This window comes from Pocillopora verrucosa, chromosome 11 (genome assembly GCF_036669915.1).
Source record: "Pocillopora verrucosa isolate sample1 chromosome 11, ASM3666991v2, whole genome shotgun sequence".
NCBI classification, from domain to species: domain Eukaryota; kingdom Metazoa; phylum Cnidaria; class Anthozoa; order Scleractinia; family Pocilloporidae; genus Pocillopora; species Pocillopora verrucosa.
The window spans coordinates 20,963,243-20,990,738 of record NC_089322.1 but is presented as its reverse complement, the minus strand read 5'-3'; the positions used below and the strand labels follow the sequence as shown (position 1 = coordinate 20,990,738).

The 27,496-nt window shown below is 37.4% G+C and overlaps 1 protein-coding gene across 2 annotated transcripts; it reads right to left on the bottom strand.

Moving 5' to 3' along the window:
* Nucleotides 1–221: 221 nt before the first annotated feature.
* Nucleotides 222–26,919, bottom strand: LOC131787834 (intraflagellar transport protein 122 homolog). 2 transcript variants are annotated; one of them, XM_059104895.2, is made up of 47 exons: nucleotides 26,627–26,919; nucleotides 26,414–26,480; nucleotides 24,268–24,352; nucleotides 20,499–20,577; nucleotides 19,693–19,769; nucleotides 19,230–19,296; nucleotides 18,978–19,044; nucleotides 18,427–18,500; nucleotides 18,190–18,265; nucleotides 17,668–17,760; nucleotides 17,133–17,231; nucleotides 16,370–16,446; nucleotides 15,482–15,543; nucleotides 15,134–15,192; nucleotides 14,930–15,004; nucleotides 14,416–14,484; nucleotides 13,455–13,498; nucleotides 13,014–13,107; nucleotides 12,367–12,452; nucleotides 12,129–12,207; nucleotides 11,817–11,858; nucleotides 11,350–11,427; nucleotides 11,099–11,176; nucleotides 10,720–10,760; nucleotides 10,208–10,280; nucleotides 9,946–9,972; nucleotides 9,716–9,769; nucleotides 9,564–9,626; nucleotides 8,734–8,787; nucleotides 8,457–8,596; nucleotides 8,071–8,142; nucleotides 7,851–7,935; nucleotides 7,415–7,501; nucleotides 6,763–6,798; nucleotides 6,464–6,530; nucleotides 6,280–6,358; nucleotides 6,054–6,121; nucleotides 5,373–5,476; nucleotides 5,163–5,263; nucleotides 4,848–4,929; nucleotides 4,528–4,611; nucleotides 4,311–4,422; nucleotides 3,754–3,796; nucleotides 3,200–3,288; nucleotides 2,612–2,694; nucleotides 958–1,122; nucleotides 222–708 (listed from the first exon to the last, which is right to left on the bottom strand). In XM_059104895.2, exons 1-47 carry the CDS (start codon nucleotides 26,692–26,694, stop codon nucleotides 625–627), a joined length of 3,588 nt encoding a protein of 1,195 aa, XP_058960878.1. In that variant the 5' UTR covers nucleotides 26,695–26,919; the 3' UTR covers nucleotides 222–624. The 2 variants fall into 2 exon arrangements, with proteins under 2 accessions (XP_058960878.1, XP_058960879.1); XM_059104896.2 differs by lacking the exons at nucleotides 24,268–24,352; nucleotides 26,414–26,480; nucleotides 26,627–26,919 and adding exons at nucleotides 21,752–21,836; nucleotides 21,912–21,978; nucleotides 22,055–22,478.
* Nucleotides 26,920–27,496: the final 577 nt, after the last annotated feature.

The window sequence follows — 27,496 nt, the reverse complement described above, 5'->3', positions numbered from 1 at the left end:
CGCAACTGCGCACCTACCCCTCTCCTGGCCCAACAACGGCCAACTGATCACGAATTAGTATTAATGTTGGGTCTAGGGAGGGGTAGGTACGCTGTTGCTTAGATACTGACACTGATCCTAAAATATTGTGGGAGGTAGTGGAAGGTTACAACCTTGCACTATACCCCTAATTCCCAGGTCCTTCTCTATAAAGTTTTGCAATCATTCGTGAGTGAAACACAATTGTTCTTCTGTAAGCAGCTTTTAATGAGGTTTCCGTGCTGTAATTAATTTACTTTCAGCTCAGGTCTCTTTGGAAAAAGCATGATATTTACATTAGAACGAAATAACAAGCAAAGCTATATACAAACTGTATAAACGAACTGTATAAACAAATTTTCACTGATCAAGATGAACGTGGCTGTAAGGTGAAAATTCTCCTGTTGGGGAAAAAAGTGGATTATTGTATTGAAATCCATTTCGACGAAAATTCTTAAAACGCAAAGGCAAACTTCATATCTCGACATTGAGTCTAAAAATAACACTGTTACGAACGAGAGAGTGATGAAATGACAGCATGCCATTTTGCTAAGTAACTGTGATGATCAAAGCCCGCGGGCTCAGTGTAGAAAGTCGAAATTAGCGCTACAGATGATCAGCTGGTTTGCGGCAGAACGGACAGCAATTTTTCTGTAAAACCAAAAGCTCGTAATCGTCTGTGTGGAATAACTGAAAAAGATTGGAAGAAAACATTAATTGGGAGTGTCTATAGACTACTTTGGCCAACTTAGTCCGGCGAGCATTTATTCAAGCCGGTGAGGATGAGGAACTAGTCACTATTTATTGACGGGGGGGAAAGGAATTCAGAAGATTTTGGGGATGGCATGGTTTTCATAGGGAGATTTACCACTCGTAATTTATCACTCGACCCGCTGCACTAAAATGAACAAAAACCTGACGTAGAAAACTCTGACTTACCCGATTACACGACGAACAAAGTGTAATGGAGACATCGGGGAGAAGTGATCGGTAATATTGGTATTTTAGAGGACTAGGCCACTTCTTTATGAGCACCTCGCGGCTGTTCATGGCCTGTAAAGTTGAGCGACCTACGCGGACTGGGACGAACTCAGATCCACCTTGCTGTGGGCGGTAACAATTTTAAGTAGACATAAATTTTCTTTACAGACAGATGGTATACAGTTACAAAATAGTGAAAGGAAATTCTGAAGAGCAAGAGAAGCTTTCAGAATTTTAGGTGAAAAGAGATGATTATCAAAGAAAACCTACCATTACTGCATTGATAAATTACTCCAAAATAACAGGAAGTTGCAATTGTTTCTATTTCTAAGAAAATGAAATTGAATAGGACCAAAATAACTGAAGAAAGAAGTGAGCATGTGAATTTCCTCAGACCTTAATTTTCTTCAAGAAATTAAACTAGTTTCCTGTATGTATACTTTCCATTCTTTTGTCTAAATTTGTGAAGTTTTCTAGGTTAGCCATCAATTGGAAAAAAAGTCATTAAAATGAAATTTTCACCAGATGGTCGACAAAAACAATTGAGACGGCCTTCCTTAATTCTCCTCTCAAGATATTTGCATGATAAATGATAAAAGATAGTTTCAGGATCACAAAAGGCCGCTCAGCTTGCCCAACTTGCAGCAGACAATTCAGACAAAATCTGATTCATTGGAGCCATAAATTTAGTAACATATAGTTGGGAAAATTGTGTGATTTAATGAATCAACATAGCAAAGCTTGGCGTCTACTTTTCGTCAAGTGCCCCGGCACATTTCGTCCAAGTGAATCAATAAAATGAATATTCACGGCCCTTTTCCATAGAGATATAAATAGAATCGCAGCGATTTCGCCTTATTTACATTTATTACATTTTTTCTTCCGTATTGGGGCAACAATAAGCCGGGCGTTTAGTCGGGCTACTGAGACACTTCAGACAGGTTGTTGCATTCCCAGCCAGTGTATCTTCCGCTGAACAGCTATCCAGTTTTATTTGCTCAATGAAAACAGTTTTCTTTTCCAGAAAAAATTAAAACTTTTGCGAATTCCAGGTCTATCCTGTCATAGATATAAATTATTTAAGTTCAAAATACGGTTTTCAACTACGCATGACTTCCTCGATAACAGCTGTTTATATATTTTTACTTTTTCTTTCATCACGGAAGAATTTTTTATGCTCCTATCTTCACTGGAGGAGAGTTTTTTCCACTTTCCCCTCGTTATTCCGAGTAATTAAATTCATAAACGACCAAAAATTATGAGGTTGCAGTAAATACATTAAACTATATGAAAAAGGGAAGAGGTAAACACACAAAGGGGTCACTTACACAAGGAAAATAATCCGCGGCTTTCATTAACATTAGACGCGAACTCATCGTATTAACGATACATTTATACTTTCACACGCCGCGACAAAAGAAGAAATCTTTGAGCGCGTTTCAAATGGACTGCAGCGAAATCACTTGTTTAAATGGCATCGCGGCTTACGTATGACGCGAACTTACATTGCGCAAGCACAATTTTTTCTCGCGCTTGTGGTCGCCCTTGTGCGTTCCTCTCGCGCTCGCAACCGGTCGCACAACTCAAATCTCAGATGAAAACATCTGCTCACCTCAAAACTCATCAGCTTAGCTGTAAACGGATCCTCTTCTTCCTCTTCGGGGGTTTCATCTGTGAACTGCAGGGACTGAAAGTCTGGTTTGTTGTCAAGGAAATGTTTCAAAGCAAGAATTGAGAGCAGTGTTTACCTATTCATTACTCAGGATTTGGTGAATAAAGAAACAAAACCTCTGGCTGAGTACAGCCTGAAAAATCAAAAGTATAGTGCGGTGCAAAATTGATATTTTAGAATTCTATTATTAGACAAATAAGGACTATGTGAGGTTTGATATGGAAGGAATTTCATCGTTAGTCAGAGCTATGAACCACTTTTTAATTTGGGTCTTTCCCTTTACACCCTAACATCAGTATCCAGATTCTCCATTCTGTTCTCTATAAATTTCTTTTGATAATGACAAGAAGAATTTGTTTAACCATTATAGTTTCTTAGGTTGGCGATCATTTCCTTTATTCTCATGACCTTAACATTTGATTCAAGGATGGTACTTTAAGGAGAAATTGGAAACCAATCACTCTTAGGGTTTAATGCGCTAAGATTACAGGGATTAGAAAATCATCTCTACTACAGTGCAAAGGATACCTCCCATATCTCTTTCCTGCCAGTTTGAGCGCTTCTTTTCTTTGCTCTTGGGTGGTTCCGCCTCGATCAGTTTTAAAGCATCCTCATTACTTCGAAAAAACCAAAAAGAAAATTAAAAAAAAAACCCACACTGAGAGACCACAGTCCATTTGAAACGTTGAGTGGGGAAGGAGAACAACAAATCTGCACACAGTTTCTTATGCTCAAATTCTCTGTGGACAAATTCTCTTTTGGACAAAATTTGGAAGGTAACATGCTTGCCGTGTTGGATTTTCGATTGCAATGTTTTCTAGCATTATTATTTTGTGCTTTCTCCAGGCTTTGTAAGTTCCTAATAGCTTTGTGATTCGGGCGGAAAAAACGCCCAACTGGTACCTGGGTGGTATCGCTCTGAGTATCATTGGAGTCTCAACTCTATGCGACTTCGGTTTCTTAACTTGCAAAATATATGAAAGGAACGATTCGTCACTGTTTATTCCACCCGCCGACTCGTATTTCGCGTGCTTGGCTGCTCGCATCGCAGCGCTACACTTTTCCCCGCCAAGCCACATTACCTGATGCCATCTTCCAACACAAACTCGACCAGCGGGAGCACTTCTACAAGCAAGAGAAAAAAAAAATTAGGCGTTGAATTCAATAAAAAGCATTAATTACCATGTAGCCACTCAAAATGAAACCACGTGATCAAACCTGAGGTGAGAGTTTAAGACGCAAACCCTGCATTGCACTTGATAACCCATTCATGCCTTCGTAATTAACCCATGAGGAACGGTTTGACCAAATGTGACCAACTGTTCCAGTTATAATAAAGTTACGACTGCGAATGGACTAGTCATTAATTACCACGGGGGGGATGGCAATTTGGAGGGATCACATGGTTTTCAAGGGGGAGCGGAAGGGGGATCAGTCGGTGCCAACGAGGGGGGTCCATAAAAAATTGACTGCCAATTAACTGCCACTGAGGTAGGGTGTGAAGGGGATAATAAGAATATAAAAGAGCCTATGGGGAGGTTAGGTAAATTTAATCGTGACATTACCAAAATCCTTTGACCCCCCTCCCCTGGGGATAAACAATGACCATTCCCTAATAGTACCTGGAATAAAATCTTACCGAAAGACGAAAATGAATACACAAATGGCTGCCCACAGTTAATACACTGGTTTCCTTTGTTGTTCAAAAGTGGATTCGTGGTGGAACAGCGGTAACACAGGGGAAGAAGTTCCTACAGAGGAAAATGAAAAAAAGAGGTTTTCTTCACGGGCTAAAAAACCTGATGACGATGACTGTGATTTGTGTGAAACAGGTTTTGGACAGTGTGATCATTTACCTCGTTGTCGTGGAAGGGTTTCGAGCGAATGGTTACACTTCCCAGGTCAATAGATTCTTGAAAACGCAGAGGAATCTTCAATGACTGCATAGAGAAAACAAAATAAAGCAAAAGTTGAGATAAAGCCTAGCTATATAAAGTACGTAGGGAGAATGAAAGAGAAAGAAAAAGTTTCCGCGCTCCGGGGCACTACAACTGGGCTACAGAGACTCGACATTGAGCTAAGCCGTCACTAAGTTCATATGTTTTCCCGTAAATACCTCGGAAAGTTGCCACTGGAATATAATTTGCAACTTTCTCGAACCGCTGAAGTAACTCACCTGTAGCTTGTCGTAAGCTGTACGTGCCATTTTATACGCCCCTAAATTCTTGCTTTGTTTGGCGAGAGCGAATAACGTCGAACTACACAAGAATTAAGGTCTATATTTCACTCAATAAATTTTACTGCGGATGCAACAAGTAGATTTCTCTCATATCAACGTGTACACTGCAACGAAAGACGCGTGTGTATCAAACAGTATTAATATTTCCGTCGTTGTCGCTTTTTTTGCACAAGCGTAGATGTAATTCACATTTTGAACAGCGCTCACAAAGCAAGCTTGTTTAGTTCAACTGTTTTCTACGTCAAAGGATACACTCTTGACACTCCTGGTGGGATTTCTTTCACCAGCATATGTAGCAAATAACGAGCGATGTTGAAAAGTGTCTCTGGAAGATGGGAAGTAAATGGTTCATCCTAAAGGCAAACGAAAATAATTCTGGGTTAGATTCCCTCGAGTAATTGATCACTGCGGTGTCCTTACAGGGGGCGTTTAGAGCATCAAAAATTAACAACAAAGTCTTACAGTGTATCTTTGAATAGAGTGATATAGATGATAAATCTCTGCTTTCTCCTGGTACTCGTGAAATTTGTCCAACATTTCATAATCAGGTTCACCCTGGGAATTTTCTGTGGGAAATAGATAAATGGGTCAGTTAAAATAGAAGAAGGAAAGGAAATTATTGAATTCATCATAACAGTGTTAACCTATGTCAGTCTCTGTCAGAGGGAACGGGAACAATCGAAATGTAGCCTTTTTTTACCACCTTTTCCAAGGACCGAGAGAGCCTGGTAAAAGCTAGATAAGCGTGCTTACGTTGGGTGAAAATGCGTTTGTTTTTAAAATACCTGTTGTAAATTTTCTCATTTATCTTTGGTTACATATGCTTTCCAACGACTGCATCCTAGCTAACGGTCACACTTTATTCCGCCAATCTGATTGATTGGAGAGCATTTCGAATGCGTGTTGTAAAACTAAAAACCAAAGTAGTCGCAACAGAAAAAAATACCACAAGGGGCCAATGGGACCTGATGCGCGGGAAAACGCGGGTGACCAAGTTGCGATTGGTCTTAATTCTTCTTCTGATTGGTTGGCGCGAGTTTTGGAGACCAATCGGTATTGAGCAAATGAGAGCAAGAGCGAGGCAATACTGGATCACACTCTATGTTCGATTAAAAATTGCTGGCTTGTTTGATTTTAAGGTACCTTCACCACCGACCAGGTCCAAACATTGCACTGACAGCTTCCAGAAGTAGTATCCAGCATCGTGATACCTGTGAATAGCGAGACGCAAATGTCACACAACATTCTCATAGATTGCATAATAACAACAAAATGTCACTCACAAACGCACCCACCAGTGCTCAACTACACTTGTGACTCAAGAGACACAAGTCACACGATACTCTGTCACGTAAACCACAAAACTAACCTGTGTTCTACGACAGCGTTGTGACACAACTGTTCCAGTACTTTGACCGCTTGATCCCTCCGCCCGGCTTTGTGGAAAGCTGAGAAATCACAACGATAGAAAAAGATTCAGCCGGTGCTTTAGTCCAATGAGCAGGCGATTGTTAAAATAATAAAAACATGTTATCCACGAAAGGGCCTCTTACCTTCCTGAGCTTCATCAAATCGGTCATTTTCTGCCAACCAGTTTGCATACGGAACAAATACATCATCCTGGAAAAGGCAAAAGATAAGTACTTATACGTTTCACCATAATCATATAACTCTCTAGTTACCAAACAGACATTAACAGACTTTCATATGAACACAATAGTGCTAGTTCCTTGGAATAAGATTTACATTTGGGAGAGAACCTTACATCTCATAACATTTGCGACCTTCATAGCTTAACTGAATGGAAATATATCAAACATGAATATTAATGAAAAAAGGTACTGTGGCCGACCTTAAATTCTGGATGTTTTTCCGCAAGTTCAAACGCCTGAAAAAAAAATTACATCGAACAGAATCAGTGTTGTCAGTTAACTCGCGTAACCCAGCTCGCTACGTGTCACTTGTCCGCGCACATCAAGGATTCCAATTTGTTCATCACTCCAACTTCACGCCTTCCAGTTCACACACCATTTCACAATAATGTATTTGGAAAAGTTCCTTTGCTTTTCTTTTAAACAGGCAAAGGACACCTTAATAGAATTAATACAGCTCTGAATTTTAAGTCCTACTATGATTAGTATACAGCAGTAGATTCTGTGCTGATGCCTTACTGATGCAACAGCATTCCTCTTCCACACATAAAATTGACTGGTTTCACAAATCATAACATCAGACTTGTGAATAGCTAGTCTTCCTTTAAAAAGTGTTCCCCCAGCTGATACTTCAAAGGAACATAAACTGTTCCTGGCTGACAAGACGTCGTTGACGTAATTTTTTTCAAAAAATGGTGGAGTAACAGCTGCAACTGACTTAACGCAATTGTTTGGAGTAATAAATCGGAATCGACAGGTAACAAGAAAACAAAATTTTTACTTTTCCGTATTGTGCTTTCCGATCTGAAAGCTACAGCTGATTACTTTCACAAGATATGTACTTTGTCCTACCTCATCCCAATGTTTTGTATCCACGTGAAGTTCCAACAGTGATTTGATGTCACCAATCTTCATAAACATTTCTGACGCATACCCGTGCTACATAGTACAAAAATAATTAACATTACATAGAGGAAGTGCTTTGGGGGACGACGTTGATGATAAAAAGATATTTTTCCTGCAAGTGGTTTAAAAATAGGGAAGGGGTGTGCTAATTAGCCTCAAATAACCTGATCACCCTTCCCTCACCCCTGGGCGTTTGCGAAAACGATAGTAAAGCGTAGTCTGACAGTAGGAATTCTTTAAGGGAGGGTTGGCTAAATTAGTCCAAAATAATCTGATCACCATCGCCTCACCCATGAGAGTTTGCTAAAACGGTAATAAATTTAGCACATTGGCTGCCTGTCCTCTTGCTAAAGCATGATCTAGTGACATATCTTTACAATACCTGATCCATTTGTTTGAAGAAATGAGCACACTGTCTTATTCCCTCGGTGTCTGCTTTGTTCATATTTCTTCCAAGTTCAAGTAACCTACAAAGCATAGGTGACACAAATCTGAGAAAACGCGCGTACTTTCTTTCACAGACGCATCAGTAATCACTTGTAAGACAAAACTCGACAAATAAAACCATTAAGGCTGTTCCTTAGCAAAGAATTAAAACTAACTTCTCGACCCATCCATGTTGTCCAATAATTTCAATAGCTTTGAGGTTTTCGCCAGCAGCAATAAACATGTCCCTGAAATGAGACAAAGAGAAAGAAAAATCACATCTTTCATAGAAGCTAGCACGACTGTGGCCATGTTAACTTTAGCTCTTCTCTGGAGCAGAAAATTTAACGCAAAGAACTGAATGTGGTGCTTTCCTGAAGAAAAAAAAAAAAGGCCTAAGACTTTTGAGAAGTCACCTTGAATGGTGGTTTTGAATTTGTTAAAAATAACATCATAACCTTGGGGAAAAAAGCAATAACATTTGAACTCTACGAGCTCTTGTCTCTTTGATATTTACTACTGCGAGAAAATTCTACATTTTCCACATTCTGTTAAAACTCACACAGCAGCTTTGGGGTCATTTGTTGTTTCACACCACTCAGCTTGTTTCCTGATTAGCTGTTTCACATTCTTAGGATCACTGCCGCCGATGAAGTCCTTGGCATATTCAAACTGCCTTAGGTCAGTGAACATCTCCATCGCCTGGAAAGTATTAGTTAATAATCAGATCTCGAGAGTCATAAAGATAGCTAGTATAAGATTGCTTGTTACCCCTCCACTTTCAAAAGATGTATACTCGATCGTTTAACAATAAATATATAATTTAATTAAATAAAAACCTTCTCATCATGTCCAGTCTTCTTGTATAGCTTTCCAGCATCATGAAATTTTCCCTAAAATGAAAGGTTAGAGATTTCGTCAATTAAAAATATAATGTTATAAATATTGGAGAGCAAATAATATGGAAAATGGCATGACATCCACAGTACTTAATTTGGGTGAGAAGGGAAGACAGAGTCTAAGAGATGCTTCCACAAAGTTAAGATGAAAATTCACGGTTTCTTTAAGCCGTGCACTTGGATACTAGAACTGCTCAAAGCTGAAGTAGAGAGGTTTATGTAACAGGTACACATTTGGTTGGTTCTCAAATGCAACAAGCCAAACGATAAATGCACACATGACGTCGTCTTTATTAAATAAAAAATGTTTGCATGTCACCGAGGAGGTGACGCTGTAGCGATGGCAGCTGTAATACAATTATTGCCTGACGCTTGTGTTTTTCATCATGGTTATTGCCAAATCTTGACATTGTCTCTGATCCATTCTTGAGCACATACAGAGCAACATTAAAATCTTACAATCATAGAGATTAACCCTTTCAATCAATCAATCAATCAAATCCTTTATTCTAAAACGTTAATTATTAGAACTATAAAGCTTGTGGGGTCGTTTGACCCCTTAGAGTGATAAGCATCTAATTTCTCCCAACAGTTTACCCCTGAATCAAATATTAACGTCATAAGAAGAAAGGAAATGATCGCGAAATCAGGAAGCTCTTGATTGTTAGACAAATTCTCCTTGTAAGTATCAGGAAATGTAAAGAGAACAGTGTGGAGAACTTGCACTCTGATGTTACTGTGTAAAGGGTTAGATTAATCTAACTACTGACCTGATAGGCATAAACATCTGCTAGGAAAGCCTGCTCATCTGTCTCTCCTTTCTTTTTACGTTCCTGTTGAACAAACACAACAATCACAAGTAAATTTTATGTATTTCATAATCTGACCCAAATATTTATCATAAAATTACCGAATAACTAACCTCAATGTTGTGGATTAACTCCAAGTACCTCAAGTCCCGCACTCTGATGAAGGCCTGAAAAATGTTAGAAAATAAATTCAACTGACAATCATCTCTGCCTGCTGCTACAGAATAATTCACAATTGTTTAGTTCTTGAGTTTACCACCTTTCTAAATTTCACACTTCTAGCAAATTTGCTGGAAATCAACAGCCAAAGTAAGTACTTGGCACACAACATTGTACACAATACCTTTTTAGCTGTATCAAAATCCAGGCCCTAAAAAGATCATCAAACACATTAATGAATTTCTTTTCACCAAAATGAGACAACGTAATTATATAAGTAGTTAATGGCAAAATATTGCACTTCCCACCACAAGCAAAATTTACAGTTGATTGTAACATCTCTTCAAAGGTCGATACTTGCTTCCACTCACTTGACTCTTGGGGAAAGTTCCCATTACACCTTGGGTAAGTATTAAATAGATCAGTGTCATATACATGTAATTCACCTCCATGGCTTCCATGGCTAGTGCTCTCCAGTCTCCCTCAGTCACGCCAAGGCAGGCAACTTTGTATGCATCTCTGTTAATGTGTAAAGAAAGACAATGGTGAATTTGTGAATATCCTGTGTAGAATACAAGCAACTCTTACGCTTCCCTTGCACTCTCCGACATTCCCATATGCATCCATAACTCAATATACACACGCTAAGCATGGACCATTATTCTTTATTAGCCAATGATCCTGTGGTTGACAGAACTGAGCCATCTCCACTTGACTTCACCCAAATCAATCTGTGATCCTCATCCCCAGACTCCCAAGGTTGTACTAAAGCCACAAAATTTTGCTTATCAAATCTCCACATTACTCGCTCACATACCCATGAGTAAAAAACCAGCTTTAAGGTTCTAAAAGTGGTAACTTAATTTTTGCAAATCATAAAATAAACAAAAAGATCCTTTAAGTGAGTAAGCATCACTGAAATTTTAATAAAATAAGTTTTAAAAATTTTTGAGATTACCTGTATAATTTCTTTTCCAAGTACTGATACATTGGAGCAGACTTAAGCAAAGAGAGAAATAAATTTAACATTAACCCATAGTATCTAGATATCAATCTTACTGGTGCAATCAATAACACAAGCTCATCCAACAGTTTATTTCTTTAATTTGCTCAAAACCTGGCTTTGGTGGTTCTCTTTGAAAACGTTGCTTGGAAAATAAGTTTTTCCATTAAGAAGCTCCCTCGTTACTTTTCAAAGTGAATATAATTGAAGTATTGAAAAGAGTTCTGCCGTTAGAGGTTTTTTAGAACTGTTTCAAGGGTTTTAATGAAGGAAATAGTTATGGAAGGGCACATTCTATTGACAATAACCATTGTTATATTTCACTACACCTTACCTGTGGCACTTCAACTGCAGACATGGTGTACACATGAAGACAGAAGATCTTAGATCCAGTAAAACCAACAACAAAACCCTAGCCAGTGAATAAAAATTCACACAGAAGTGATTTCAATGGAAAAAGAGCACTGAACAATTTTTGGACAATTTGAAATTACAATCACAAACCTGTAAAACAAATAGACTGATGCATGTGCTTTTTAGGAACAGTGCAATGAAAAGGAAGGTCTTCTGGAATATTTGACAAACCTGTAGTTTTTGTTGGTGTACAGGAAAGTTACTGGCCTTGATGTTCAGCATACCACCACCAGAAAAACACAGCATGTCCTGGAAAAAAAGGAAAGGAAAAAAATTCACAAACAGCGAAGGTCAAAACAAGTGTTCTGATGTATGTCATTTATCCAAAATATTCTCTTGAATGTGAAAACTGTGAAAAGACAGGGTTGAGTGTGAGGTTTTTTCTTCATAGCACTCTCTACTGAATCTTGAATTGACAACTGACTGAGCTGGCAAAGCCTTGAAGAGAGAACATAGAGTTTTGCCAACTGCTGTTTCTTCTTTATACTGTACATACTACATGTAGTTTTACAAAACCTCATGCCATGTGATATGGAAACTGTACTGTATTTGGATGGTGTGATATTACCCACAGCATCCTCTGTCAGGCTAAAGAATGTCTCAAATCACAGCCTTTTTTTAAATTTACCATGAATTACCTCATTGTGGGTATTCCAAGCAACACTGTTAGCATTTGGCTCCTGAAAGAGAAAGACATCAAATACTTTAAATCAGTGAACAAAGTTGTACAGATGTTTCTCCTGACCTCATAAATTCACAAGGTCAGATTAACCAGGAAAAAATGTGATTCCTTAGGCGAGCAACATTGGACTGTTCTTTCTCACCAGCACACTGAGAAAACCTTAGACTTGCTACATTTCTATCCAGTTAAAAAGGAGAAGCTAAATTTAAGGCTTTTCCTGGCCATGAAATTACAATTGTCAATTAAGACTTTGGGTAGATTATTTTACCTGGAAGAGCAGCTCATTGTTATTGAGACTATACACAAGACAGGTACTGTTTTCATCTACCACAGCTAACTTGGTTCGACTAAAAAGCAGAGCAACAAGGATATGAGATGGAGAGTTTACAACAATAAATAAATATAGAAACTAATTCATGGTCTAGTTAGATAAGATTTATGCTATACGTCTCTTGAGACTATATATAAGGTTACAATCAAGGATACTCTTTGTTTCTGCAACTCACCTTGAACTTAAATCCAGACAGCGAACACTTGTCTCTTGTTTCAACAGCAACAGGGGGAATGGATTGTTGATAAATATTTTCATGATCTGGCAAAAAAATTAAAACAGTTATAACAAACTGTCTAAGAGTCATCATCTCAAGTCTGCTTACCTGTTGATGTCAAAGAGCTAATGTTAAGGACATTGCATCTCTGAAGAGTACAACAGTCATAAAACATACACAGTTCAACCATTAAATGCAAACAGCCACCAATTACACCTTATTAGTATAGGTAATAACATGATTTCGAGTGCAATTTGGCAATGATAAACATGAGTAAATTTTTTCAGAGACAACAAAATTGCATGAGCCTGTAGGGCAAATGCAATTTATAGTCTTAGATAAATTTACAATTGCTTATTACACCAAATTACAGGAGAAATCCTGTTATTACTTGCTAATTATGTATATGAAGAAACATCACAGAAAGTCAAGACAGACAAAATTTTGAAAGCAAGTGTGCTATTTTTTTATTTGCACTCGTGTTACAAACTTTGCACTCGTGTCACAAGAGAATGCACTTGTTTTCAGTCAATCAGAAGCACCTAATTTTTTCATGTACATTATTGTACAACAACAACATCATTACAGCTCTATGATTATTGTACCTGGCCATTTTTTAAGCCAACAAGGAGACCCTCTCGTCCTGATGGACCACCAATCACTTTGATGTAACGTATCAGTGAATCCATCACCCACTCCCTACAATTAATACAAAAATGAATGAAATAAGTGCAATTATCACACAACTTTATATGACACCAATAATTTAAAGTCATGTTTACGTACTATTTTCACTGGCAAACACATTTGCATTGTTAGGACTTAACAGTGGTTAAAAACTATTTTTTGGTTATTGAAAAATGTCCACATAATAGTCATTTATTCAGCCAAATTACATTTTCCAGCAAAAGACAGGTGCCATTCAATGGCAATCACTGCCATGTATTATATATGCAAAGCTCATGCCCTTACTCATACAAAGCATGTTTTAATTAATACTTAAAGTAAAAATGGTGATATTGTCTACAAAAAATTATCAAGCTTGCCTCTCTTTGATCCCAGTAAATGCTAAGCATTGGAGTCTTCTCTCCTGAGAATTTAAGAAAATATATGAATTTTCCCTTTTATTTTACCACTATGTTAGAAATTTGAAAAAAATACAAATTTTTGTCTTGGATCTTTTGCAATACAATACAATACAATACAATACAATACTTTATTCAAGAGAAGGAAAATAAAAATTGTAAAAGTATCTCTCGAAAGGGGATATTCTAGAGGTTAACCCTATATAAAAGATTCCCCGAATAAAAAGATCAAAACATTATATACAGATAATTAAAAACTGTTTACCATCATCTCAATCAATATTCATGTAAATCTTTAGTCTGTTACGAAATAAAGTCAATGATCCTGCGTGTACAATATCTTTAGGCAAATTATTCCACATATTAACGATCCGTACAAAAAAAGAAAATTTGTAGCAATTTACGATAGCTATTTTTACGTAGAGCTTATAATCGTGATTGGCTCTAGTTCGATTACATTTAGTAAGTTCAAAAAAGTCCGAAAAGTGAAGACTATCTATTTCCAGAACTATCTTGTAGCACTGGATCAGAGATAAAAACTCTCTTCGTTTCTCCAAAGTTTGCCAATTCAGTAGGTGGCAGCGGTCTTCATAGCTCATTTCTCCGCGTTTTTGCTTTAATGCCAACCGAGATGCCCTTCTTTGGACTTTTTCCAAGGATTCGATATCCTTTTTTTGGTAGGGGCTCCAGACGGAAGAGGAAACCTCTGACTTTGGAGGAAAGAGGAAACCTCTGACTTTGCAGAAGAGCCATTCATTATCAAAGATCCTTATCCTTCAGCACACATCCCACACCAAGATGCTTACACAAGCACTTCATGATTGACTGGTCCTCCCTATTAAAGCCCATTTACAGTATAAAATCAATGTTGGTTTTGGCAATAAGTGGATACTTGTTAAATTAAGCTTATATATTTTTCTACCTGGCAAAGAATGATGTGATTGGAGCAGGCAACAAGCAGGTTGCATTCAAACTTGCGCTCAATCTTTTCCTAAATTGAAAAATACACTTGAAGTTATGAAATAAAACAGGAAGACCTAATTCGGTATGTGAGAAGGCAATTTTCTGTTATCGTGTTTTCTACTGTGGAGTCAATGTGTTAAAAGTGATGCAAAATAAAACACATTTATCCTATTCTAAGGTCTGTTCAGTTTCCCTGTTACTTCAGAGTCCTGGTAAGTGTGACTAACAACATTTTGGACAAATATTTTAGTTCTCTGACTTTTCAGCTCAAGTACAGACATTTGAAAACTCAGCTACGTGAGGAAAATGGCATGTGAACAGAATTGAAGACAGTATCATTGCCAATGTGTAATCTTGACTAAGCAGAAGAGCACGTCTAATAACTCTGATCTGTGAATCCATATAGTGGTACTCTGGTCTAATCTTTTATCAGAATTCAATGAATATTAGCATGGCAGAAGAGTTTAACCTACCTTGACTTTATAATGCATATCAGAGATGTCATCTGTGTTCAATTCATAAATAACTATTTTGTCAGGCAGTTGCACCTAAGGCAGTTGAAACAAAGAGAACCCATCATCCATCAATAGTCATTTTTTAAGTGACTAATAGTATCACTACTCCTGCCTAGACGGGGATGCATCTCCCACTAGAGTGGTAAACTGAAATATACTTACAGCAAGTCTGTGTCGGTAGATAGCAATCTTCTTGACTAAGTCTCGACACTTGATACGAACTGTGGAAAAAGAGATCATTGCACATATATTGATCACAGTCACATGTGAAGGTTAAGGCTTATGAAATTGTACAATTTTGAGTTAAAAATTTTAGTGCCAACCAATAAAAGAAAAAAAGTGACAAAAAAACAAACTTTTAGGTAAACTTTAAGTTAACTTTTTAGGGCTACAAAGAAATTTCCAGGAAAAACCTGCCCTCATTATACTACAATGAGGGCATTTATCATTTTTTCCCCCCAAAATGTAATCTCTTAATTTTCAAATTTGTTTAATCAATCCTTCACCCACCTTTCTGCTCTGTTATCAAATGCTGTATAATAACATCTGTCATGTTGTCTCTGAAGGCATATCTGTCCATGTCAAAGAAGTAATTCGTTTCAAATATTGTTAAACTGTAAATAATCACAACCTATATATGCATATCAATATCATCATAAATTATTTAATTTAGCTATTTTTATTATAATTACTCATTCCAAGTCCATAGGACACAGAAAAAACATCTTATAAAGAATACCTTAGAGGCTTAATTTGACTGTATTGATCAAAGTAACAGATTTTAGGAATTCTTCAATTCTGATTACACAGTGGTAAGCAAGCTCACCCACTACAAAAATGGTTGGGGTTAAATTTATTGTTGGTTCTCATTCTTGCTGTAAGATTTGAGTATGACTGACTTTTAGCATTTGTGCAATAACTGCATTATACATGTAAGAAGTAAGAGACTGACAGTCACTTTCTGAGCATCACTTGCAATGATGGCATTCTTTAAAACCTAATAATCTGAGAGATTTAGTGAACTGTATGTGTGCTTTACAAAACTGATCACCCCCCCTCACAGCAACTTTGCTCTTTCTGGTCAACCATAATTAAAGTCATTGTATTTTAATACAGTTGTTGGGCTTTAAGACCCAGTATTGGCCAGTATACATTGCGTGCCTCCATTTTTGTTATGGTTTTCAGGAGACTGAGGCTTGCATTGTTTTCCCAAAGCTTGTGGAATAATAAACATAAAGTTAATGGCCGCTGATGGCCAATGCTGCCCACAATGTATACTTGTCAAAACTGGGTCATTAACATGGAATACAGTTAACAAAATGCCTAGTAAATCTCTCTCTTGTTCTCCTACTTATTAGTTTCTACTACATAACTGTAACAGTTGTAATTGACACTCACCTGTCTTTGTACAAGCCATGGACAGTACTGAAGATCAGTTGATAATATGCTATTGTTCCATCTTGACATCCCAGTGCCTACAATGTCAAAAAGAAACAATGGCTAATTTAAGGTCCATGTTGACTCAAATACCTTGTTCCTAACAAGATTCTCCTTTTGCCTTAGAACAAGTCATTTGCTGAAATCACTGATATGATTTGTAGTCTGACTTCCCAAATGATAATTTTCAACAACAAGATTCATAGTTCTGTGATGCATTGAGCATTACAATAGACCTATGACAACTAATAAAAGAGTAAAGGGGGTAAGGTTCCAAAGAAACTGTGGCACGGGGTTGATGAGAGAGTATAAAAATTAAAGTAATTTGGTATTATCAACTGAGTTGATGATGTAAATTGGCCACCCTTAAGCGTTTCTAAGCTGATGTTTTGAAGCATTAGCCCCTTGTCATGGTCCTGAAGAAGGGCTAACACTTGAAATGTCAGCTTTGAAACCCCCAACAGTGGCCAATTTACCTTATCAACTCAGTAGATAATACAAAATAAACAAATAAATGTGTCAATTAAAATATTTGTCAACTTGGTCGGCTGATCTTATCTTTATTTGCCAAAGTTTCAGGGGAACAACCCCATCCTGATGATGTATTGAAAGGTTCCATCAAAGTGTGAGTGATATCAATGTGCGTTGCCAGCTTATTCTCCATCTTTTTGACCCACCATTTCTCAAAATCAAAATTTCTTTTCACAACTCAAATCTCTCTTACCACATAGTTGGAATCTGGTCTTACTCTGCAGCACCAAACCCAACTTTGCTGTTCTCCCACAGATGTCAAAGCCACTCCTTCTTTTGTGTGAAGAGTGCACTAAAAAAAAACAAAAAGTAAACCACATAATAAAAGACTTGTTAAAGTACAGTACTAAGTATTTTGCTCGTGTACAAAACATTTTCACATGACATTGCACCAGCCACATTGGTGTATCAAAAGAATGAAAAACTCTGATATCAATAAGCTAGATATACAGTCAATTCAGCAGGAGTCAACAGACTCTTCCTTTAGTTTCAATTAAAAATTATATGATTTTGTATGGTGTCTTATCGCATGCACAAAAAAGCTCTATACTGTTACAATCTGAAAGGATTACTTTCTGAAAGAGATCACCTTTTTCATAGTCCATTGGCATTACTAAAGACAGAATTTTTTTCCAATTTTGATCATCTGTAATGGCTGTTAATTTAATTCCTTTGGAGACTTTAATTATGAATATCATTTGATAAAAAATTTCTATGTTTAAACTCACTTTTTTGTCAGATCCTCCAATAATAAGGTATTCACCCTTAGAGAAAAAGCTTAGACAGCATGGGTCATATCCAAGATAACGATCCTTTCCAACCTTCAACAAAACAAAATGCAATCCTTACAACTGCTCCCTACTGGTTAATGGAAATTAAAATGCATTCATTCTATTATAATAATAATTTCCCTTTTTTTTTAGTACAATAACTGTTATTTTGTCAATCGCATTAAAAGAATGGTTTTGAAGATCACTGAATCTTTTAATGGTAAACACTAGTGATCTTGCCAGAGAATGTACTGCAAGGTGATGACAAGCTGACAATTAACCCGTGAACTCTCATGAGTGACCAAGACAACAACAACATAATATCAAGCAGAAAAGTGATGAGAATAAAGAAAAATACCAATTATGGGATTATAAGTTGATCTAATAACAAATTCTCCACACTTACTCAACAAGAACTGAATGGCAAACAGTAAGGAGAATTACTAATGAGATCTTGGGAGTTAAAGGGTTAACTAGTACCTGTTTTCCACTGAGCTGATAAAAAGACAGCTTCTGAGACCAATCACCAACAGCTAGAATGTCATAAGGTTCTTCTCTATTTATAGAATAAAAAACATATACATCCTTACTCAGTTATTAGCAGAAGTGATGAGCATCGAAGATTCAGTAACAGTTCTATGGATAACCTTGTGCTCTTAGAGTAGGAAAATTGAATAGTAATATTTCAAAATGTCATAAGATTGGAGTTCTACTTACTTGGATGGATTCCAGCTCAGTGTCCAGACAGGAGATCCACCAGGCCTCTCAATCTTCACTTTTTCTTCTCCACCCTGGTCAAAGGTAAAATTACAATCATTGTGACAGTAAAATCAAATTATCATCATGACTTATTTTTCAGAAACTGCATAAAGCCAAAATGGACAGTGGCTTTTCTGGGAATTAACAGGGCTTTAGCAAGGGGAGCCATCCTTTGGACAGTGAAAAGCTCTAATAGCTAACAAACCCAATAACACGGCAATGATTCCCCTTATAAAGACATTTAGACATCTGTCTTTTTGAGTTAACAATAAAAAGGGGAATGGGTGTGATGGAAACACTCTAAAGTTCCAAGAAAATCTACCACACCATCCTGCACTAAAACACATTATATGCTGACATGATGGCAAGCTTTGTGCATGTACTAACACTCTGTACCCACCAGACAAACACCAGCATCTCTCTGTTATTAAATAACTTAGTTAACACATCACTTGAAGTATTTTACAAGAAGAAATCTGAAGTAATCAAACACAGTAAGAAATGCTTACCTTGTTTCTTATGCTGACAAATCCGTTGAAAAGACCAAGAGCCAAGTATTGCCCATCATTTGTCCAACTGAAAACAGTGCATTATTTGCAACTTTTAATTCCTAATAATATATAAGTTTGGTTTGAAATATTCTAGTCTGCCAAAGGATTTTCTGTGTTTATCATTAATTTCCATGCATGGTTACTGTTTTCACCCAGTAGAGGATTACAATCTTTCTGTAAGTTTGTAGATCAACTATGGTTACCACTCACCTACAGGCAGTCACTCTAGAGGGAACTTTGTGCTTCTGAACAGACTTTTGTTCTGGAGACCACAGACCTGATAATGAACATTATTAAGTCAAAATGTAAAACCAATTACAGCCACCCACTTTTTCCTAATTTAAAATTGATCTATTCTGACCCCATAGATATAGTAAAAAATGCTTCATTTTGACTTTTTAACTCCCAAGATCCGATTATTAATTCTCTCTTCAACCGTACACACAAAAAATCATATATACGCATCTGACTATCCTGCATCAGAGCATATGAAATTTTTCTGCACAGTTAACGTATACATGAGCAGTACTGTAGCTGCTTGTAAATTAGTTAAAGTTTCCTTGTAAATTAGTAACAAGAAGATGGTAAAAAGAAGGATAGTTTGATATCCAAAGTAACATTTAACAGTTCTATAAGCATTTGAATATAAATTTTACTAAAATTCTATACTTACCAAAATCATTTGTTGTACAGCTTGCAAGTTGCTGTGTGAGGGGATTGTAGGCAAGGCACTGGATAGAGTCATTATGTCTGAAATATTTCACACCATTTAACTATTGATAGCTAGAATTTAAATCTCTAGTTTACAGTCTCAGCCTCTCAGTGTAACATAACTGTGTTCTTTTCATTTAGACAGTCGGAAAATAAATAACTATAGCCACTTAATTTATATCAGACAGCTACAGGTGAGACACAGGAGAACATACGACATTAAAATGTTAAAGTCCCTTGCTCAGTCACGAGTTAACTCTTAAACTCCCAAGATCTGATTGTTAATTCTCCCCTCTAGCTGCTACATATTTCCTTGTAGAGAAGTTACAAGAATTTGGTTTTAGATCAAGATAACAACTTCTATCTGATAAGTTTGAGTATTCCCATCACCTGTTTGCTGGATAATGTCCAGATATCACTAGGAGAAGTTACATGTAAATCACTTCTGGGAGTTAAAGGGTTTAATAACCAATCAAGGAGAACATCATTATTTGAGCTCTCTACACTAGTCCCCTCTCTCTCTCCCCTTTCCCATACAAGAAAGAGAATTTGGAAGGTTGTCAGTCAGTGCTTTGCTGAGGACAGGAAGCAGTGGACTGTGAGAGAGCACAGGTACACAAGCATACACACAAAAAAGTAAGCCAAGATTGAACATAGTCATTTATATCAGTAGACTCTATCCTTGTCATGACTTCTGGTGGGTACCTGCTCAGTTGATGTTTAGGCTCTTAACGATAACACTGATCAGAAGTGACAATGACCACTTACGTATATTTAAGAATACCCTCTAATTTTGATGTCCAGATTATAACACTTTTGTCAGCTCCTCCAGATGCAAATCTTTTTCCTGTAACAATGAAACAAAAGTGTTATGATGTATTCCAGGACAATGGCTATCAACAGTCAACTTGACCTCAGCAAAACTTTAGGGTTTCCAGCGTAGTGGTTTAGAAATTAGACTGCTAGCTGAAATTTCATGAAAGGTAGCTCGAAATTAGTATTTGATTTTGAATGTTAGTGTGTAACCTCAGAAGTGCCAGTTGTGCTTCACAGAGCAAACTCACTGGCCAAAAATCTATCGGGTGATTACCACTTTTTTAATTAGCAAATACTGCTAGCAGCAACCCTAGGTTCCTGTGGCTTTTTGGGCAAAGAAGGAATTGATTGCTTTTAAGTTTCTTTTTTGGTATAATTTGAAATGAAGAGCTGAAGGTTTCTTTTCCAGTACAACCTGGCAGAATCCTAGCTCATGAGAATGCACACCTTTTCAACATACCATTATCCAATCACAAGCTCAAGAGGAAGTGGCGAGATATGTGAAAGAAATAACAGTCATTCTTGACAGCAAGATTGAACTATTAGAAAGATTAAACTGCTTCCAAAAGTCTTACCCCAAGTGTTGGGAGAAGATCGGAGCAAAACATGATTACTTGACAGAAAAAATGCTTTACTGCTCTCAATGCAAATGTTATTTGGACAATTTACAAACACAAAGCCTCTCACTATTTATTAAGACAAATTTACATATCTTGTGTTCCTTGTATATTTTTTCACAAGTATAGTATAATTTCTACCTTAAGGATCAAAGCTATACCTTGTATCAAAGTGTTCAAGGGCAAGAGAATACTTTACTGATGTTAAAGATAAAGGGGTGTCTGGTATCTGGTGTCTGATGTACATACTATTTGTGCACAAATGAATTGTTAGGGAAATGAACACTGTTTCATACTATCCGCTATTTTTTCTGAAATATGGTCGAAATGTGATAGAGAAATTCAGCATCTACAATAGCACATGTAATTTATTAAAAAATATATAAAAAATACGTATATATAGCTATAGCTTGGATTTACGCTTTTTACATCTAATCGTCTTAACTTATTATTGCTATTTTGGATGGATAATCCTAAATTTCCCTACACCATACTTCTGTAGTTTTTATCAAAAAAAAAAAAAATTTTTTTTCTCTAAATAATGTGGCTATTTTGGCGATCGAATTGCAAAACAAACATCAAACATACCATCTCTGGAGTATGCAACACAATACACGGTTTCTTTGTGACCTTTGAGGGGCTGAATGAGTGTCCCATCGTTTGTATCGTAAACCTAAGAAGAATTTCCGCAAACGTCACGAAAATATTCAGAATCGAGATTAATTTCAAATCAGAAGACGTAGATTACCAAAACACGGTTTCCAGCGGCAACGATGAGTTGACTTCCATCGGGTTTGAATGCAAGGTCGTAAATGCTGCCATGTGAAAATATTCTCGATCAGAATTGGCACAGAATAAAAGAACGATGTATGCAGATGTAGTAATTCTTACCACTGCTCAACTCTGTCCTTGTCGTGGACTTTATCGACCCATGTTGGTAACGCTCTCATTTTCCACGAAGAAAAACATAAAATTTTTCATTTCCGCAAAGAACCATGGGATGAAAAAGAGAATGCTGCTGCTCGCAGAGTATCATGGGATTCCAAGTTGTTTGTAGTTGAGGGACTAAAGAGACGTTCTTTCCTGTTTCTATCGTGTCCTTTTTTAGCGTAAATATTGGGGATTGTTAATGGGATTTTGAGAAACGCAATCAGTCAAATAGCTTGAATATGGTTCTTTTGCCGTATATCTGGGTCAAGTGTTATGTATTATGTGGGTCTGTGCTGAAGACCTTTGGCACAGTCTTTTCCTCTACGGACCCCCCAAGCGGTCAATGACAAATAAGTATTTTATTTAACTTAATGATGTCATGTGCTTGTTATTAATGTAGAGGAAAAAAGTCAGCATCATTCTTGGTATCCCATAGATATGAGAAAAAATAGTATCGGTTCAATCTAAGAAAACTGCACTTACTGCGCACGCAAGGGCACATAACATTGCACGCGGTAAAGGTGAAATTCACAGACTCCCCGCCTTGACAGTTATTACACATGCACTTGGGTTTCGGTTTACGCAGCTTAACTCTATAGTCTGGCGCATGATGGGGTGAGGAACCTCCTACAGAGTCAATACTAGTTATTTTCAGCAGACTGCATCTATATTGATAGTCGATGTGACTATTGTAGTGAAACAAGTGGCTACTGTTTGTCATGGATTTTCGTATCGTGCTCATATTAAGCAGGTATTTGTTGATAAACTGAAGCATGCAAATGTCCTTCAACTCCAAGGTAGACTTGCTGACCGATAAATGGTAATGCTGAAGAGCCTCATGGAAGATTCTGCCAAGGTTTTGTCGGGCTTTATGGCTAACCTACAAATCCTGTATCTCCTGTAATAAGTGAGTACCTTTCTTTCATGTTCTAAGATTTCCTCAATGCTGTACATAAAAACTTTGGGTGATATGGGATCGAGCGGAGAGCTTCTGGCGACGTCCTCGGTATGTTTATATAGATGGCTGAAGGGAGTAAGTTTCAAGAGAAACTGTGGTGCTGCGCCGGTGAGGGGGGGTGGGGGGTGGGGGGTGGTGAAGGGTGCCCGCGATAATTCAGTTTTATAACCTGAGTTGAAAATGTAAATTGACCATCGTGAGAGTTTCTAAAGCTATCGTTCTGAGCTTTAGCCCCTCGTCAGTGAGAAAAATGTATGTTTGCATGGTTGATCATTGAATTGGAAAAGTTGATTCTGTGCTGCCAGTTTACTCACTCAAATGACTTTGTTAGCAAGTAAGCATCTGTTTTCTTTCTTGGCTATGTTGTTAAACAGTAATGAAACATACTAAGAAGCCAGGACTTTACCGATATTGATCGGCGCTCATTGCATGGATTCCATTGACAAATTCGATGGTGTAGATGATTCCCTTGTATCGAGAATGGTTCGTAAATGAAGTCCATATCAACTTTTTTTCCAAAACTGCGTATTACACTATAGCGGAGCCCGCAGCGCGCGCAGCGAATCCCAATACCTATCAAAAATGGTAGTAATTACAATATCCCATTTAGCCGAGAAAATTTGGTTTATTATGGAATTCTCCACTCCTAAAACATCTCGTAAAACTGTAGTCTTGTGGTAAGCGGGCCGGATTTTCCCACTCAGGAGTTTATAAATGAATATTAATAAACCCTCACGGAAACTGCCAAATAATTCGTTGAAACCAGTGATGGACAAACGTCCCATCCGGTGGGAACTGGATGCGATTCGCCTACTTTCTTCATGCTATGGAAACCGAAATAAGCTTAGGCGATGTGTAGCACATTCTATCTGTAATTTTTATCTTTTTTATCGTAGCCTGCAAAAGAAACGCTATTTCCCACTTTTTTTTAAAGTCGAGCGAATGCAAGCGCGATGCGAGTGCGAAAAGTGGATCCTCTCGTGCGTGTCTTGTGTTTCACGCTCGCTCAAAAAGCACATGCGCGAGAATTTAAGAAAATCTCGCCTGTTCTGTAGACTTGAAGATCAGGTATTTTGAATGGATTAGTATGGATTTTAAAGGTTAAGTCTACAGACAGACAGGCGTGGATTTGGAGAACCTCCAACCATGCCAACCCCCGTCCCCGTCAGTTTAGAACTGAATCAGTCAGTCAGAGACATTTGTGGATATATCTTACCAGAACTTTCGTAGGCCAGGCAATACACTGTATCTCTGTGTCCTTTTAACATATCAAGCAGCACGCCCTCGGCTGTATCGTATACCTAAAAATAGAAAGGATGCAGGCATTAGTCCAGTTTTTGCGCTTAAGGCGAGATAATGAGATTTGAAGTTAAAACAGTCGAGAGGTAAAACAGATTACCAAGGTGATGAAAGTGAAGGGGTCTATAAATCACGCACCCTTGAAAATTTCTCATTCATTGTTCATGACTCAAAAACTTACAATTGATGTTCTGTGTGGTCGACAGTTCCAAACATGAGACATCAGTCATTAGTTATCACCTTGTACGGTGGGGGGGAGGGAGGGAGGGGGAAGGTTTGGGTAGGACACATGGTTTTCAGGGGAAACGGAGGGTGTTGGGGGATCAGTCTTCGCCAACAGAGTATTAAGGGGGGACCATAGAGAACTGACTGTCATACCAATGAACTGCCAATGTAGAGGGAGATCTTAAGATTGTTACACAGCCTTATGGGGGGATAGGATAAATTTTGTGGTAGTAGAAGTGTAGTATATTAATGACCCTCCCTCCCCCCTCATTGGCAGTCAATTTCCATAACCCTATGGCGCTGACTGATCCCCACTTCGTAACCCCTAAAAACCATGTGATCTCCCCCAAAATCCTACGACCCCACCCCCTCCCCCCAGGTGATCAATAACAATTGTTCCTTTTCGAATAAAATCAAATGCGAATAAAGCGTTAAACTCCTACAAGTGACTAATAAGTAAATTCTCCTTACATCATCAAATTCTTCGGTAAATCTATAATGAGAATAAATTAATCATCGGTTTTTGGTCGCTATCTAGTGGCTGAGTGTCTCTCTCTCTCTCTCTGAACGTTTCGGTCTTCTTTTATTGTGACATGCGCATGTCTCGAATGAAACCAATAAAGAGATGATTACTTAAAAAAAGGCAATACAAAGCAAAATAAAAACAAACAAACAGAAAAAACGGTCGCGCCCATTTTCATGAATAATTAGTGAAGTGTGAGTGAAATTTGTGATATTACTGAACGGAAGAAACAACTATTACCATAATGTGTAAATGTGTGAAATGCAATCAACTTATTACTCCAAGGAGCATCGAGTGTAAAAAATTTCAAAAGAATTTCCGGTTCTGATTGACCCTGCTCCGAAGGCCGAAGGCAAAAAAACGTTGCTGCCATGGAAACGTTTTTGGCGATAAATTCCTTCGAACGTGAAGATCAAACGTTCGAATTCGACTTCTATAGAGAAAGAAGTTCGGTTGAAATGAAAGCGATCGGAGCCATGGACAGCTTGTAATGTCCATTAGATCAGCGCATTATGGGAAATATATCCTTAATAAATATTTGTTTTTCCTGCGATAGATATTTCCGGAGCTTGGTTCAAAGCGCGGCATGTTTTTAGCCAGGAATAAGGTGACTGAATGAAAAAAAAAAGACGATCGGTTTTGACTCATTTTTCATAAATTAGTCTTCTATGCTAGCATTTCAAAAAATCAAATCGAGCCTGATTTGTTGATGTTTTTTTTTCATCGGAAGCACCAACTTTGTCCAAATTTTGCTCGTAATCGCATCAAGATCGAAAAAGAATAAGAAAGAAAACCGGATAAATGCCTGAGTCCCTAAATGAACACACATACCTCAGGAACGTGAAATAATAGCTTGAAAGATTAACCTTTACCCCCTTAAAGCAATTTATACTTGTGGACAATAAAGTGCGTGTTATTTGAACCTACCATTTCATTTTAAATCTTGTTTGCTGGATTTGAGGTAACCCACAACCGAAAATTGCATAATCCAAGTTAACGTAAGTCATATCGCCCTATAACAAAATTTTTCCTTTTGATAATTCTGTATACTTTTGAACATTTTCTGTAAAAGAGCCTCAACATACCGGCCCTTAGTTCAAGGAATAATTAAAAACATTTAGGCTATAATCACACTGTATTTCAAACTCGTGGTGAAAGATGTCGTGAGAGCCGTTTGAAACCATTTAGTTTAGTCATGACATGCAGTTGACAAATGGCAACACTTCGCCAAACAAACCATTCTCGTTTGTAAACAAAACATAAGAAGACGGCTTAAAAAGAAATCATCTGATTCGTTTGTAACAACATGAATTACCAAGATTAAGTTTCCAGCAGCAGCAAGGATATATGATCCATTGGGGCTGAAGATTACGTCGTAAATCCTACAAAATCCAAAAGTAAATGTCTGATCAGAAAGCTGTTAAAGTTGACAAAAGCGAAAGCGCCATGCCATCCTAATTTTCAATGGCTTCCACGAACTTTGAATGGTTTAAAAATTAATCCAATATGTAAAACGCGTAAAACTCACCACTGAACCTGCTTCGATTTATCGACAACTTTATCGAGCCACAGTCTATTAACTCTGGCGAGAGCCATCTCAGTTAGTTGTACTGCGCTTGCTTCGTTCGCAAATCCAAACACTTTATCCTAAAAATCAAACACGTTTGTTTGAAAATTCGTGATTGGTGTCCGTTTGCAAAACTTCATCGCGTGATCAGAGATCATAAAGATTGTTCAATTTTCCAAAATCACGAGTGGAATCTAGTCGAATTTGGACAGGTATTCAATTGATAAGCATCAGACCCAACTGACATTCCTGATCTCAAGAAATACTCCGGAAAAGATTGCATGACACAAAACTTTACAATGTGTAACTATGTGTCAATAACTTCTTTCAAAATATATTTGTTACATAGTGTCGGAAACAAAGCTTTGTCAGTATGATCTTTGCCAAGATACCCTCAGATAACCTGAATAATAGGCCTCTGCAAAGTAGAAAAACTCCTATTTTGAAAAACACAGTCTTCAGCATAAAACCATCGAGAATTATGAACAAAATTTACAAAACAAATGGAATTTTTTTTGATCGATGTTTCGAACACTTCTGGATTAATGTTATTGACAGAAATATAGCGATCAGTTGATTCTACGCCTAAAATAATAAATTACAGCGAGAAGAAAACTTTTAGAAAAGGGGCAATTGAAGTAACTGATTGGGTTTTTGACAAACTTGAGTTCGCTAAAATGAAATGTTTATAAAACTTGAAAGCGATATGATCAGTGACAAGACTAACAAAGCTGAGGAGTGGGAACGAATCATCAAGTTAAAAAACTCAAAATAAAATGAAGAGAGAATGGTTTCTTGCTCTTCAATTTCCTGTGCATTCCACACTAAAGC

Excerpts from the sequence above, each read along its gene's own strand:
- LOC131787834 (XM_059104895.2), bottom strand. The coding sequence starts at position 26,694 with ATGGCTCTCGCCAGAGTTAATAGACTGTGGCTCGATAAAGTTGTCGAT. Across the intron at positions 19,045-19,229 it reads TCTAGAGTGACTGCCTGTAG|TTGGACAAATGATGGGCAAT; the intron begins GTGAGTGGTAAC and ends CACTGTTTTCAG. Across the intron at positions 15,005-15,133 it reads TCTACCGACACAGACTTGCT|GTGCAACTGCCTGACAAAAT; the intron begins GTAAGTATATTT and ends CAACTGCCTTAG.